Source organism: Cnephaeus nilssonii (genome assembly GCF_951640355.1).
Source record: "Cnephaeus nilssonii genome assembly, chromosome: 17".
In the NCBI taxonomy this organism is placed as follows: Eukaryota; Metazoa; Chordata; class Mammalia; order Chiroptera; family Vespertilionidae; genus Cnephaeus; species Cnephaeus nilssonii.
This window is the reverse complement of record NC_137088.1, coordinates 10,287,542-10,300,097: the sequence shown is the minus strand read 5'-3', so window position 1 is coordinate 10,300,097 and position 12,556 is coordinate 10,287,542. Positions and strand designations below refer to the sequence as shown.

The 12,556-nt window shown below is 36.9% G+C and overlaps 1 protein-coding gene across 7 annotated transcripts in view; it reads left to right on the top strand.

Moving 5' to 3' along the window:
* The window catches only part of GOLGA4 (golgin A4), a 92,431-nt gene extending 83,624 nt beyond the window's left edge, over positions 1-8,807 (top strand). For 5 of the 7 annotated variants that reach the window (XM_079795094.1, XM_079795092.1, XM_079795095.1 and 2 more), the window contains 3 exons: positions 1,735-1,821; positions 4,959-5,021; positions 8,136-8,807. In XM_079795094.1, the coding sequence (XP_079651220.1) occupies positions 1,735-1,821; positions 4,959-4,988 (117 nt within the window). In that variant the 3' untranslated portion in view covers positions 4,989-5,021; positions 8,136-8,807. The remainder of the gene's footprint in view (positions 1-1,734; positions 1,822-4,958; positions 5,022-8,135) is intronic. The other 2 variants (XM_079795093.1, XM_079795096.1) reach the window with 1 other exon arrangement.
* The last annotated feature ends 3,749 nt before the right edge of the window (positions 8,808-12,556 follow it).

The following is a 12,556-nucleotide window of genomic DNA, read 5'->3' as shown; positions in this document are numbered from 1 at the left end:
TTCTGGCTTGAAGGGAGGAGCTTGAAGCCTTTACTGGATGATCAGCTGCAAATTCTGAGGAAATTGCTGACAAATTTAGAGGTGGATTTCCCATTTCCCATTACTTAGAAATGTGAAGAGATACTAGCCAAAGCTTTTTTATTGTTTTGACAGACATGCTTGTGTATCCTTGTATATGTGGTTTCATAATAAATATAAATGGACTTTTGGGTACTTTGAACTTCATAAGCTATTTAAATTAAAGAAATTCTTGTAACTGTAAATTCCTGAATTTTAAATTTTTATTATTTCTTAAAAACAGCCTTCATAGTTAATATACCAGAAAACATTTAAAATTGCTTCAGAGTGTTAATAAAAAGAATATTGAAATAGTTACTACTTAATATTTCTCTTGCCATTTCCTGCCACATTTATGCTTCATTTCTAGACTTCAGTTTACCAATATAATTTAAAGGATGAGGGTTTTTGTAAAACGCCTTTGGAATTCTCCAAAAACTAAGTTGTTTAAGTGGTATTTTTTTGATCATCAAAATGGCAGAGGCAAAAAATAAAAAGAAAGAAGGAGGCTGAAACTAAAATCTTGCTGTGTTGGGGTTTGTGTTATTAGCTGATCTCTTAGTTGAAATTAAGTATGAGAAATATGTAAAGTGCCTTGCCTAGGCTTTATCACATAATAGGAAGTTTTAAAATGTTATTTCTTTCCTTCCTGGAAATAATTATACTTTTTTTTGTAATGATGTGAGTTCCCAAAATTTTTGGTTAACTCTATTACATCATCTTTTCCTCTGAAATCTAGTCTATCTCCTCCACCCCCAACTACCCTCCTGCGCCCCCCCCCCCACACACACAATTAGTCTGTGTAGCAATAAACAAGGAATGTTAGAGTCAGTTCTCTGTGTGATCCTCCCCTTCTCTGTAGGAATCCTCAGGAGAGCACTAGCACCTGAATCTGTATGTAAGGTCTAAACTTGTTGTCCTACTTATTTCATAAGTGGTATCTTCTTTCCTCTCTGTCTCCCTCAAAACATCTCATCTTGATACAAAATAGGGAATTTCAACCTTTGAGGAGAATTTTCCACGAGCTTATGGGTGACAGTCTGACTTACGGTATATTTATTTAGATCTGCACAATTTATTATCTTGTTTTGCAAGCCACCATGTGTACTGTTTGATTCGTCATGTTTTCTACCAAACAAAACATCTTGTGTTTATTTAAAATGTAATTTGTATTTCTATTAGGTTGATGTGCTGCATGTTTTAAAATACCTACTAAGCATGTTCATGTTCATGCAGTAGCCCATTTTTATGAGATATATGATGTGATTTAGTTAAAGCTGAACTTGGGAGTATCTAATTCTGATTATTTAGAGCATATGTATTGGCAATACATCACTTAATAGATAGATTTCTACAAATAAAAAGCCTCATAAAATGAATGAGTAATAAAGTTGTATATTAATAAGACAAAGGGCCAAGAGCATTAGAACTTTATATAGCTTAATGCTATTGTAATTGTATCTTCTTAAAATAATGTCAGCCAGACATTGTGAGGAGTCCTTTTAAATTGAAGTTCTAGTGTTGGCTGTTATTTCCTTGATTGATACCTTCACATCATACTTCTTTGGTCGTGGCTTCCATTGAGAGCACTTAAGAATCTCACCAGCAGACATGTCAGAATGGGTCAAGACTTCTGCTCTAACGTCTATTAGTCATCATCTCTTGCTTTTCTTGTAGACCATGGCAAAAGTTATAACCACTGTACTGAAGTTCCCTGATGATCAGACTCAGAAAATTTTGGAAAGAGAAGATGCTCGACTAATGGTAAGCTTTAAAAATAGGTTACTAATAGAAGATGACTTTGTCTTATCCTATATAATAAAAGCCTAATATGCAAATTGACTGAATGGCAGAACAACTGGCAGAATGACTGGTCGCTATGATGTACACTGACCACCAGGGCAGATGCTCAACACAGGAGCTGCCCCAAGCCTGCAGGCCCCAGGCCAGCCAAGGCGGGTGCCAGCAGGGGCCCCCGATCTTCCCGCCGGTTGCCCCACAGATCGGCCCTGATTTCTGGCCAGGTCTAGGGACCCTACCTGTGTATGAATTTCGTGCACCGGGCCTCTAGTCTACTTCTATTCTGTCTTATTTACAAAGACTTTGAGTTGGTAAAAGAAATAAAATTTTTTTATTATTATACTATAGTCTGAAAAATGAGAGTGAATCCACAATAAGAAAGTTTAATTTAGGGCAGATATGTGAATGGGTGTCTTCAAGGAAAGAACTGTCTTATTTAATAGCAAATATGAGGTTGATGCCCATATATGCTATATTGGATTTCCAGAATTTGGGCTATTTATAGGAAGGATAGAAAAGGCATTTTTCTGGTATAACCATTAAGTATATAATGATGTTTTACAGATTGCAGTTCTTTATTCTATTTTAGTTGATTTTCAAATATACAGTAATTCTGAGTGAAAGAATTTAAGCATTAAAAAAATATGTTTTAATTGATTTCAGAGAGGAAGGGAGAGGAAGAGGGAAGGAAAATATCAGTGATGAGAGAGAATCATCACTCGGCTGCCTCCTGCACACCCCATACTGGGGATCGAGCCCAAAACTGGGAATCGAACCATGACCTCATGGTTCATAGGTCGACACTCAACTACTGAACCACACTGGCTGCGTGAATTTAAGCATTTTTGAGCTTGTGACATATCCTACCAGAGAAATGTAGATAACGAAATTATTAGAAACCTTTGTGTGAAGTCAGCTGTGATTAAATTGGAACAAACACACACTTCATAAGTTATGCAAAATTCTCCATGCCTAACTTCTTTTGCCCTGTTTCATGATCTCAGTACTGCACTTCTCTTTTCTTCTCTCCTCACTGAAGCAAGAAAAGATCTTCTCCTTAGTGATGGGTTAGCCCCGTGGTTGGCAAACTGCGGCTCGCGAGCCACATGTGGCTCTTTGGCCCCTTGAGTGTGGCTCTTCCACAAAAGACCACGGCCTGGGCGAGTCTATTTTGAAGAAGTGGCGTTAGAAGAAGTTTAAGTTTAAAAAATTTGGCTCTCAAAAGAAATTTCAATCATTGTACTGTTGATATTTGGCTCTGTTGACTAATGAGTTTGCCGACCACTGGGTTAGCCTATATTTGAGTATCTCCAGAAAGAAGGACTAAACCAATAAGTAATTATCTCCCAAAGCATTCCACCTTATCTAGACAGATTGTGTGTGTCTTAGAAAAGTTCTTGCTTATCTTGAGCCCAAATCTCCCTTTCAGTAGTGGTCAGCAATTTGTTCTGGTTCTAACCCATAAAACTGATGCATAGTGAAAGAGATTGCACGTGTAAAATATTGATTTATAATCTTAAAAGTTGTTTTGACTCTTGATTTTTAAAATAATTATGTAGTAAGTTATCATTGTCAAAACACATTGTAAACAATTCAGAAGCATTACACAGAAGGGGAGGCCTTCATGATCTTCAGCCCCCCAGCTGTTTCACCATGCCAAGACCATCGTTGTTTATAGTGTGGTGACTGTCCCAGATTTTCTAAGCTTTATTAATATGTTAATAATTATTCCTTCATCACTTAATTATTTCATAAAAATGAGAGTAGGCAGCAGCTTGCTTTTTTCACTTACCCTATTTTTATATTATGCCACCTCATTACAAATAGTTCTACCTCGTTCTTTTTAATGGCTGGTTTTATGATTATATGGATGTCCTTCAATTTAATTCACCAGTTTCCTATTCATGGACACTTAGGTGGTGTCCAGTTTTTCAATACTTACGAGCATAGACACAGGGGAGCATCCATATACATATATTTTGCAAGTTTTCCAATAGTATATTAACCTTATTGTGTTGTGTGTGTTGCAAATATTTTCTAGTTTGCCTTTTGATTTTGCTACTTTTTACTAACTTCACATTAAATATAAATAAATAAGTAAAGTGGTACTTCTAAGGTTGGTCACATTATCCAAGAATAGACTCAGATTTTATAAACAACACCTGTTTTTTCCTGATGCTCTTTTAAAGCAGATCAGGAAGCTAGTTAATAATCTTGGATTATGACCATCTTAAAACAGGACATAGAATTTACTGCAGAAGGTTGCTGTATTAAAACTATGTTTGAAATTGGGTCCCTTTTTTTTAGTTTTTTTTAAAAATATATTTTTATTGATTTCACAGAGGAATGGAGAGGGAGAGAGAGATAGAAACATCAGTGATGAGAGAGAATCATTGATCAGCTGCCTCCTGCATGCCCTCCCACTAGGGATTGAGCCCCCAACCCAGGCATGTGCCCTTTACCAGAATCGAACCTGGGACCCTTCAGTCCACAGGCCGACGCTCTATCCACTGAGCAATACCAGCAAGGGCTGAAATTGGGTCCCTTTAAATGGAAATTTGGGATGGGTCATCTTTCCTAAAACTATTCCTGATGTACTGTTGAATTACAAGAGAACTACTCAGTGATAAAATTGACATACATTTGAAATGACAATTTGACATAGATATACTGTAGTCATATTCATCAACATTTTCCCATAACCTTTTGATGGTCAATTGAGATTATGTAAATCAAATTTGAATGTGTACTTTAATGAAATTATGAAATACATCTTTTTATAAAACAAGTAATTATACTCTAATTAATGTAGCATATCAATACGTACTTAAAAGTGGGAAGTACATTTTTAATTATGTTGTTTAAATTTTTAAACTAAAGTTACAAGTAAAAATCTCAGCTACATAGTGTTATATTTAGAATAGGAGGGAGGTATTACAGATTCCTTATACTTTGCCTATACTTCCTTGATTTGAGGAGATTTGAGAAAAATTTAAGTAGAATCTGTTTAATCATTTGAAGCTCATATACACATATAACCTATGTTTTATATTAAGTCTTAAAACTAACCCAATAAGCTTTTTTTCTCCCTGGCTTTGTAGTATACTTCACCTCGCAGTGGTATCTTCTGAGTAAACCATCAGTCTGTGCTTAGTTAGCATGTGGTGAGTGAAGAATAATGTCTTGTGTCTTCTGTGTTGCATGATACTAACCATTTCTCTGGAATTCTTTTGCTTTTTTGTTTAATGAATATATATGATTTTGCTATGGGTTAATATAGGTGTTTTCCATTAATTCTGTTTAATAGATTAACAATCACCTCCACCAGTAAGGTTATATAATTTTAGGGAGTTTTAGTTCTTTAAATAGTACTTGAAAGTTTCAGAATTGCTCTTTTGAAATTTTGTTAAAGAATCCAAAAAAGTACTTAGGCATTCTATATTCATTTTAGTTTTTTAATTCCCAAGAATGTTCTTTGAAGTCAATAAAGATTGTAAGAAAGAAATGAAAAATCATTTTCTAGGTAAAAGTGAAGTGATATATTTCACAAATCCAGAATTTAAAATATTGTAAAGCTTACTTAGCGTCAAGGCTAGTCCGAAATAATGAAAATTAGTAAAGTTGATTTAAAAATAAATGCAGTTTTATTACTTCCTGGGATCAACAAAATAACACATTTGTCCTGTGGAGACCCTTAGGCAGCCTGCTTTAATTGAAGATGGCTATTTCTAACTAGAGGCCCAGTGCATGCAATTTGTGCACTGGGAGGGGGGTGGGTCTCTCAGCCCGGCCTGTGCCCTCTCGCAGACTGTGACCCCTCGCTCCTTACTGCTCGCTGCTCCTTAGCGCTGCTGTGGAGGTAGGAGAGGCTCCTGTCACCGTTGCTGTGCTTGCTAGCCATGAGCCCAGTTTCTGGCTGAGCGGCGCTCTCACCGTGGGAGCGCACTGACCGCTAGGGAGCAGCTCCTGTGTGGAGCATCTGCCCCCTTGTGGTCAGTGAGCATCATAGCGACCGGTCATTCTGATCTTTCCACTGTAATGGTCGCTTAGGCTTTTATTATATAGATTTCATGTTGTTATAGTGAAGTGGAGGCATCTAAAATATTTCAAAGCAGTTAACCGTCTTCACTATTTCAACACCCCTTCAATTACCTCCACATATTATTCATGCAATTAGCTTGACTTAGCAGCCCCTGAAAATTTAGAGAACATTTTTACCTCAAACTTAGCTAGAATTTTCACAAATCACAAATAACCTGATCACAATTAATAAACTTAATTACAATTAAAGACTTCCTATGATTGTTAATTTGGCTAGTATTCAGCTAACAGTATCAAGGTTTAAAATTCCAATATACAACATTTTAAAAAAACTTTAGCTTTAAAAATTCTTTTTGCCTACATTTGAGGCTCATTTTGATTTTAATATATATCAATTAATTCGCCTTAGTGATTACCTAGAATTATCTTGGTCATGTAAATCCCATATCAAACTCAGTAAGTCTTAAATTTTCCTTAATATATATATGTGTATGTGTATATATGTATATATATATATATATATATATATACACACATATATATATATATATATATATATATATATATGTATATGTATATATATATTGATTTCAGAGAGGAATGGAGAGGGAGAGAGAGAGGTAGAAACATCAATGATGAGATAGAATCCTTGATCGGCTGCCTCCTGCACGCCCCCCACTGGGGTTTAAGCCCGCAACCCGGGCATGTGCCCTTGACCGGAATCAAACCCTGGGCCCTTCAGTCCACAGGCTGACACTCTATCCACTGAGCCAAACCTGCTAGGGCAAATTTTCCTTTTTTAATATAAGTATCTCATCATGCTTATTACATTATTGCATTTAAGTACTGTCATTAATCACTGGAAATGATTACTGTGTAGCATTTCTATTGATTGATTAATTGACTGTCTCCTCAACTGTTAGTTTGATGTGCAAAATGGTATAATAAACACTTATATACCCTCACCTGTATTCACCAATTACAAACATTTTGCCAAACTTTTTCACTTGCTCTCATTCTCACTCTTTCTCTCCATGTGTATTTCCCCTCTGTAACATTTGACAGTTGCTTGCAAACATAAACTAAACATTTTAGCAAATATCTTTAAGAACAAAGGCTTTTCTTACATACTCATAATACAATAATCACTCTCAGGAAATTTAATATTAACATAATACTGTTATCTAGTATATAGTAATACTTACATTTTTCCAGTGTCTGAAAGAATGTCTTCCATAATTTCTTAAATTTCAGGATCCATTCAGAGATTGCATATTGCTGTTTATTGTCATGTTTTTCTAGTTTCTCCTTTAAATTAGAGAACTCCTCACAGCCATTTTGTCTTTCATGATATTGACATTCATTTTTGGGTCATGCATGAATTTTTTCCTGCAACAGCTCAAGTGAGGTTTTGAAATAATAACTGACATGGGAATTTAAATAGAAGGTTTTTTTTATCTTGTCTAGATATCTAGGGCCAACATGATAATTGAGCTAGTTTTATAAAGAATATGATGCTATTTGAAGTACATCATAAGTAGTGGATTATATTGTTCATTTATAAATTGAGAAGACTTTAAAAGTTTCTCTTTTCAGTAAATATATATGAAAGTTTGTCTCATTAGTCTTATTCAGTAATTTATTTTCATGGCTTTTTTAAAACCTCATATTTGATCTGACTATGAGACTTTAGCATTTTAAGACAACTTATTAGGAAGGTTTGGCATTATTTCTCATAACATTTTACATTTTTAAAGTTAAGTTTGTTAATTTCAGGTGAGGCATAGCTTTTACACCAAAATGCTATTTGTCCTTTGCTGCCACGCATGCCACCCCTGAGAACTGCAGTATCTAGGAAAACCACACATTGGGGCAAGGGAGGGACTCTCTCCTCTGTACTGCAGTCTGAATTGCTGCATCCCAGAGAGACTGCTGAGTCAGCATGGTGACTCTTGGCTTTCTCTATCTATGACCTGGTAGCATTCAATATATGGTGAAAGGCTACAGCTTCAGTGTCACTTACAAACACTGTTTGTCAGGATTGCTGACTCTAGGTCAGATCATTCCAAGGACATTGATTTTTAGAAGATTTCTGTAGGTCTTAATTCTTAGAAAATTTCTACTTCAATCCCAGGCCATAGAATATAATTGAAGTTTAACTTGAAACAACTAATCTCCCAAAGGGTTGGCTTTAAAGATGTGTTTTTCTTTATCCTTGTCTCCTTTTCCTTTTCCAGTCATGGCTTCGGTCTTCATCTTGAAGAAATGAGGAGAATCGTGTTGGGCAAGGTTGGAAGGGTGCACATTGCTGCTCTTTGAGAAAAGCTCTTGTTCAGGGCTCTTCCTGCAGCCAAAAGACCAAGAAAAATCTGACATTGGCCCACATTTAGCCTTTAAAATAGGTTGTATCAGTGGGAAATGGTGGTAGTTTTTTCTTTCTTCTTTTTTCTCCTGGGAAGAGTTTTGTGTTGTTTAAAAATTTAAAAATAACTTAACCTGATTTATGGACTCACTAAATGTTTCTTTCTTCCATTCTTTTTGTCTCTCTTTTAGAAGAACTGCTTGCCTTTTCTATTTATTTTTAAAGTGATTTTTAAAAAAGACTTGTGCAATACATTTTGAGGTGAAACTTAGTGGGGGTTTTTTTTCTGATAAATTAGAGCATTTAATTTACTATTTTATCCAGATTGATTTGTTGAAATTTACTGAAGACTAGTTCTTTAAGTTATGACATATGAGAAATCCAAACTGCAGTACCTCATTGTTTACTTAGCTTTTGTACTTATATTTTTCAGAGGAAAAAATACTACTGTAAATTGTAAATAGTCAACACATAACTATTGTATGCAAACCTGTGACTGTTGGCAATGTCATCTCGGAAGAACAGATAAATAAAGTTTATTTACTATATAAAATGTTCTGATTATGCTTTTTTTTTTCTATGTTGAAATCTACTTCAAAATAGTTAAGAACTTATTTTCTATCTGGGTGAATATAATGAACTGTTTGTCAAGATGAGTATTTGGAAAGTTATTTTTATTTTTATTTTTAAAAATATATATTTTATTGATTTTTTACAGAGAGAAGGGAGAGGGATAGAGAGTTAGAAACATCGATGAGAGAGAAACATTGATCAGCCTTCCGCACACTCCCCACTGGGGATGTGTCCGCAACCAAGGTACATACATGCCCTTGACCGGAACCAAACCTGGGACCCTTGAGTTCGCAGGCCGACGCTCTATCCACTGAGCCAAACCAATTAGGGCTGGAAAAGTTTTTTTATGTTCAAAATTAGCGTGGCCACGGATGGTATATGCTAGATGGTATGCGTCTGCCAACCTGGAGACACTTTCTCTTCCTGGACTAGGCCATACTCTGAGTTTTTTAAAACTTAGTGAGAGACATTTCTGGATACCAAGAGATGGAACTGTTCAGAGGGTTTCACACACTCTTTATATTCTAGCAAATACAGTGTTCAGTTTCTAGGTATTATCTAACCTCTGCCTTAGGGTGGAATCTCATTTCCAGACATTTTGGACCTTAGCCTTGCTGTGTATTGTATTGTGATAGAGTGGGGGGCTTGAGCGGGTGGATGACCAGGGGTCTTCCCATAGCCCACAGCTGACTGCTTGGAGGGCTATTGTTCCAGCAAGGGAAGAAGAGGGTCTTTTCCATCCCTCCCTCTCTCCCTCCCTCCCTCCTTCCTTTGCTCCTTCCCTCTTTTTCTTTCTTCTTTCCTTTCTTTTTAAATCAAGATTTTCTCAAGAGTGAAATTTTGTCCCACTGAAGAATTTCTGACAACAGACATAATGTCTTTCCCTAGGGTGGATTGTCGATTCTTAGTGAAATTCATTTACAACTTCCAACAATTTCTCCCTAGCTCATTTCTTGAGATGAGCATATCAAAGAGTGCAGAGGTCAGCAAACTTTTCTTTGTCAAGGGCCAGATTGTAAATGGTTTCAGCTTTATAGGCCATACAGTTTCTGTGACAACCTCTCACCTCTGTCACTGCAGTACAGAAGCAGTCACAGATAATACATAAATGAATGAACATTATCTGTATTCCAATAAAACTATTTACAAAAACAGGTGGCAGGCTGGATTTGCCTTGCGGGCTGTGGTTTGCCAACCCTGGAGAAAGCACACAAGCTGGATTTTAGACACGGAGCGGGGGAAGGAGTGAACAGGAGTTGCTCATTTTCCTCAGTGCAGGCATGACTAAGAATAATGGTGATACTCTCCTGTTACTTTTCCAGCAAAAAGGACAAAGCCTTACATTGTGCTTAGTGCTGGGGTCTCATCTGTCTGGAACTTTTTTTTTTTTTATTGTCTAAAGTTTTACATTTGTCTTCTTTTTCCCAATCTCCCCCCCGCACCCCCGCCAGCCATTCCCACCCCAGGCAAGCCCCGTGTCTGGGACATTTAAAAAAATACTTTTAATTGATTTTTAGAGAGAGAGGAAGAAATTTGGGCTCATTGTAGATGATTTGGAGGATATATATTTAAAAAACAATCCTCCAGAATCCCCCACCAAAATATTACTCACTGTGTTATAGAATTGTACACCTATGTACTTTTATTAACCAATGTCACTCCAATAAATTCAATAAAAATTTTTGAAAGATTTAAAAACTATTACCTCTGTTACTTTGGTGCATTTAATAATGGAGTATTTTTTCTAAGAATGAATAGCTATATGGAAGACATATATGTGTGTGTGTGTGCATACATGCCTACATTTATATGTCTGTTATATTGTTGGCCATCAAAATTTCCTTTAAACTTTTTAATTGCTGCGTAATACTTTATCCTATGCATATGCTATCATTTAACCCCTTTCTCCATTGTTGAACATTTAGGTCATGTGTAATTAGTCCCTTTATTCAGTACTCCATGTTGCTTTTACTGTCCACATTGTTGACACTCTTGAAAATACATTTCAGGACCAACCTTTCTCTCAACTGCCTTTGGGGCCAAACACATGGACACATTTCAGATTGCTGTGTGCCTAGCTTGCCTGGCATCGTTTCCTCTAACATTCCAGAGATGTGATGCCTGGATGAACACTCTCAGCCAGTACACTCTGAGGACACTACATTTCAAAACTGGGTTTCACCCAAATGTGAAATGTCAAAGGCAAATGGAATAGCTGTGCCTAACACATACTTTCCACGGAGGGTGGGTGGGTGCAGCCGCAGCCGCATTCCTCCCGTCCCCCTTTTATAACAGTTTCCTCCTGCCTTCATTTGGGATCCTCTTTAGTTAGGTTTTGTGGATGTTGTTACATTCTTTAGAAGTGTTCAAACACCATACATGTGAACATCACCTTATGGTGACGGTACAGATGCCAGGGCAGAAATGGCAACCTGCAAGCATTCTGCTGCTGTCAGAACCTGGGCCAAACCCGGAACTCAGGGCTGGGGAGATTCACACCATCTCTTGTATAACAGTTCCCTCCTGCCTTCATTTGGGACCCTCTTTAGTTAGGTTTTGTGGATGTTGTTACATTCTTTAGAAGTGTTCAAACATCACATGTGAATTCACCGAGGGGGTGAACATGTGAGGCCCTTCAATGCAAACAACTTACCGAAACACTTCGCAATTCAGTACTCTGCAGCCACTGACAATCAGCTGAGTTCACACATGACATCAAACCTGTTTGCCATCACAACTCTGAATGTCTCTGATCCAGGGTCTCATCTCCAGGTGTTCTGGATTTTACTCTCCAGTCTCTGATCACCAGCATCCAGGCTCCTCATCCTCTCCAGGCAGGAGGCCAGGTAGTCATTCAGGCCTTGCCTAGTCTCCTTGCTCTGGATGCCCCTTATGCCTGCTAGACCCTGGGCCACCCCCACAGCCAAGCCTGGGGACTCCCAGCCGCTCTGAAGTGGGACACGGAGATCCTGGAGCCCGAGTCCCTGGCGCCTGCGTAGGTGTTGGCCACGCTGCTGGCCATCGGGGCCGGGCCAGTGGCTGTGTGACTGCAGGGAGCCCAGGCCTGGGAGTTGGGTGCTGGAGAAGCTGGAGTGAGTGCTGAAGCTCATGTTCGGGGAGGAAGGTGAGAGGCCAAAGCTGCCCAGGTTCAGGCAGCTCAACCTTTGAGTCTTTGTGTTTTTTTTGGTGGATTCATTTTAAAAGTTATGATTGAAGAATTTATTTAGATTTGTCATCTTAAACTGAACGTTTATTGTTTATAAACAATATTGGAATATTTACCATACGTGTTATATATAAGTTTAATTGGTTAAATTTATCAACCTTCAGTAAATAAGGAGTTACATAAGTAATTGGAAGGTTTTTTTGAGTCTGGTAAATACATGAATACTTATAAAGAAAATCAATATAGATACATTTATTTTTTTATTTTATTTTTTATAGATACATTTATTAATGCAAAAATTTCAAATATTTTAAAGGGAGTTTTGTGAAGTTATAAAAAATCTTTAAAATAATTTCTTGAAATTTGGTACATTTATAATTAGAATAATGAGATTTTTAAGCTGAACTTACTCATGGTTCTACATCTGATCAATTCAATATTAACCTTTTAACCAAAATAGTCTTTGAATGAAACTTACTCTTAAATCTCTCTGAAGATACTAATTACGATGTTAAAAACAATTTTCTTCTTTATCCTACAGCTCTGCTTTCTCTGGA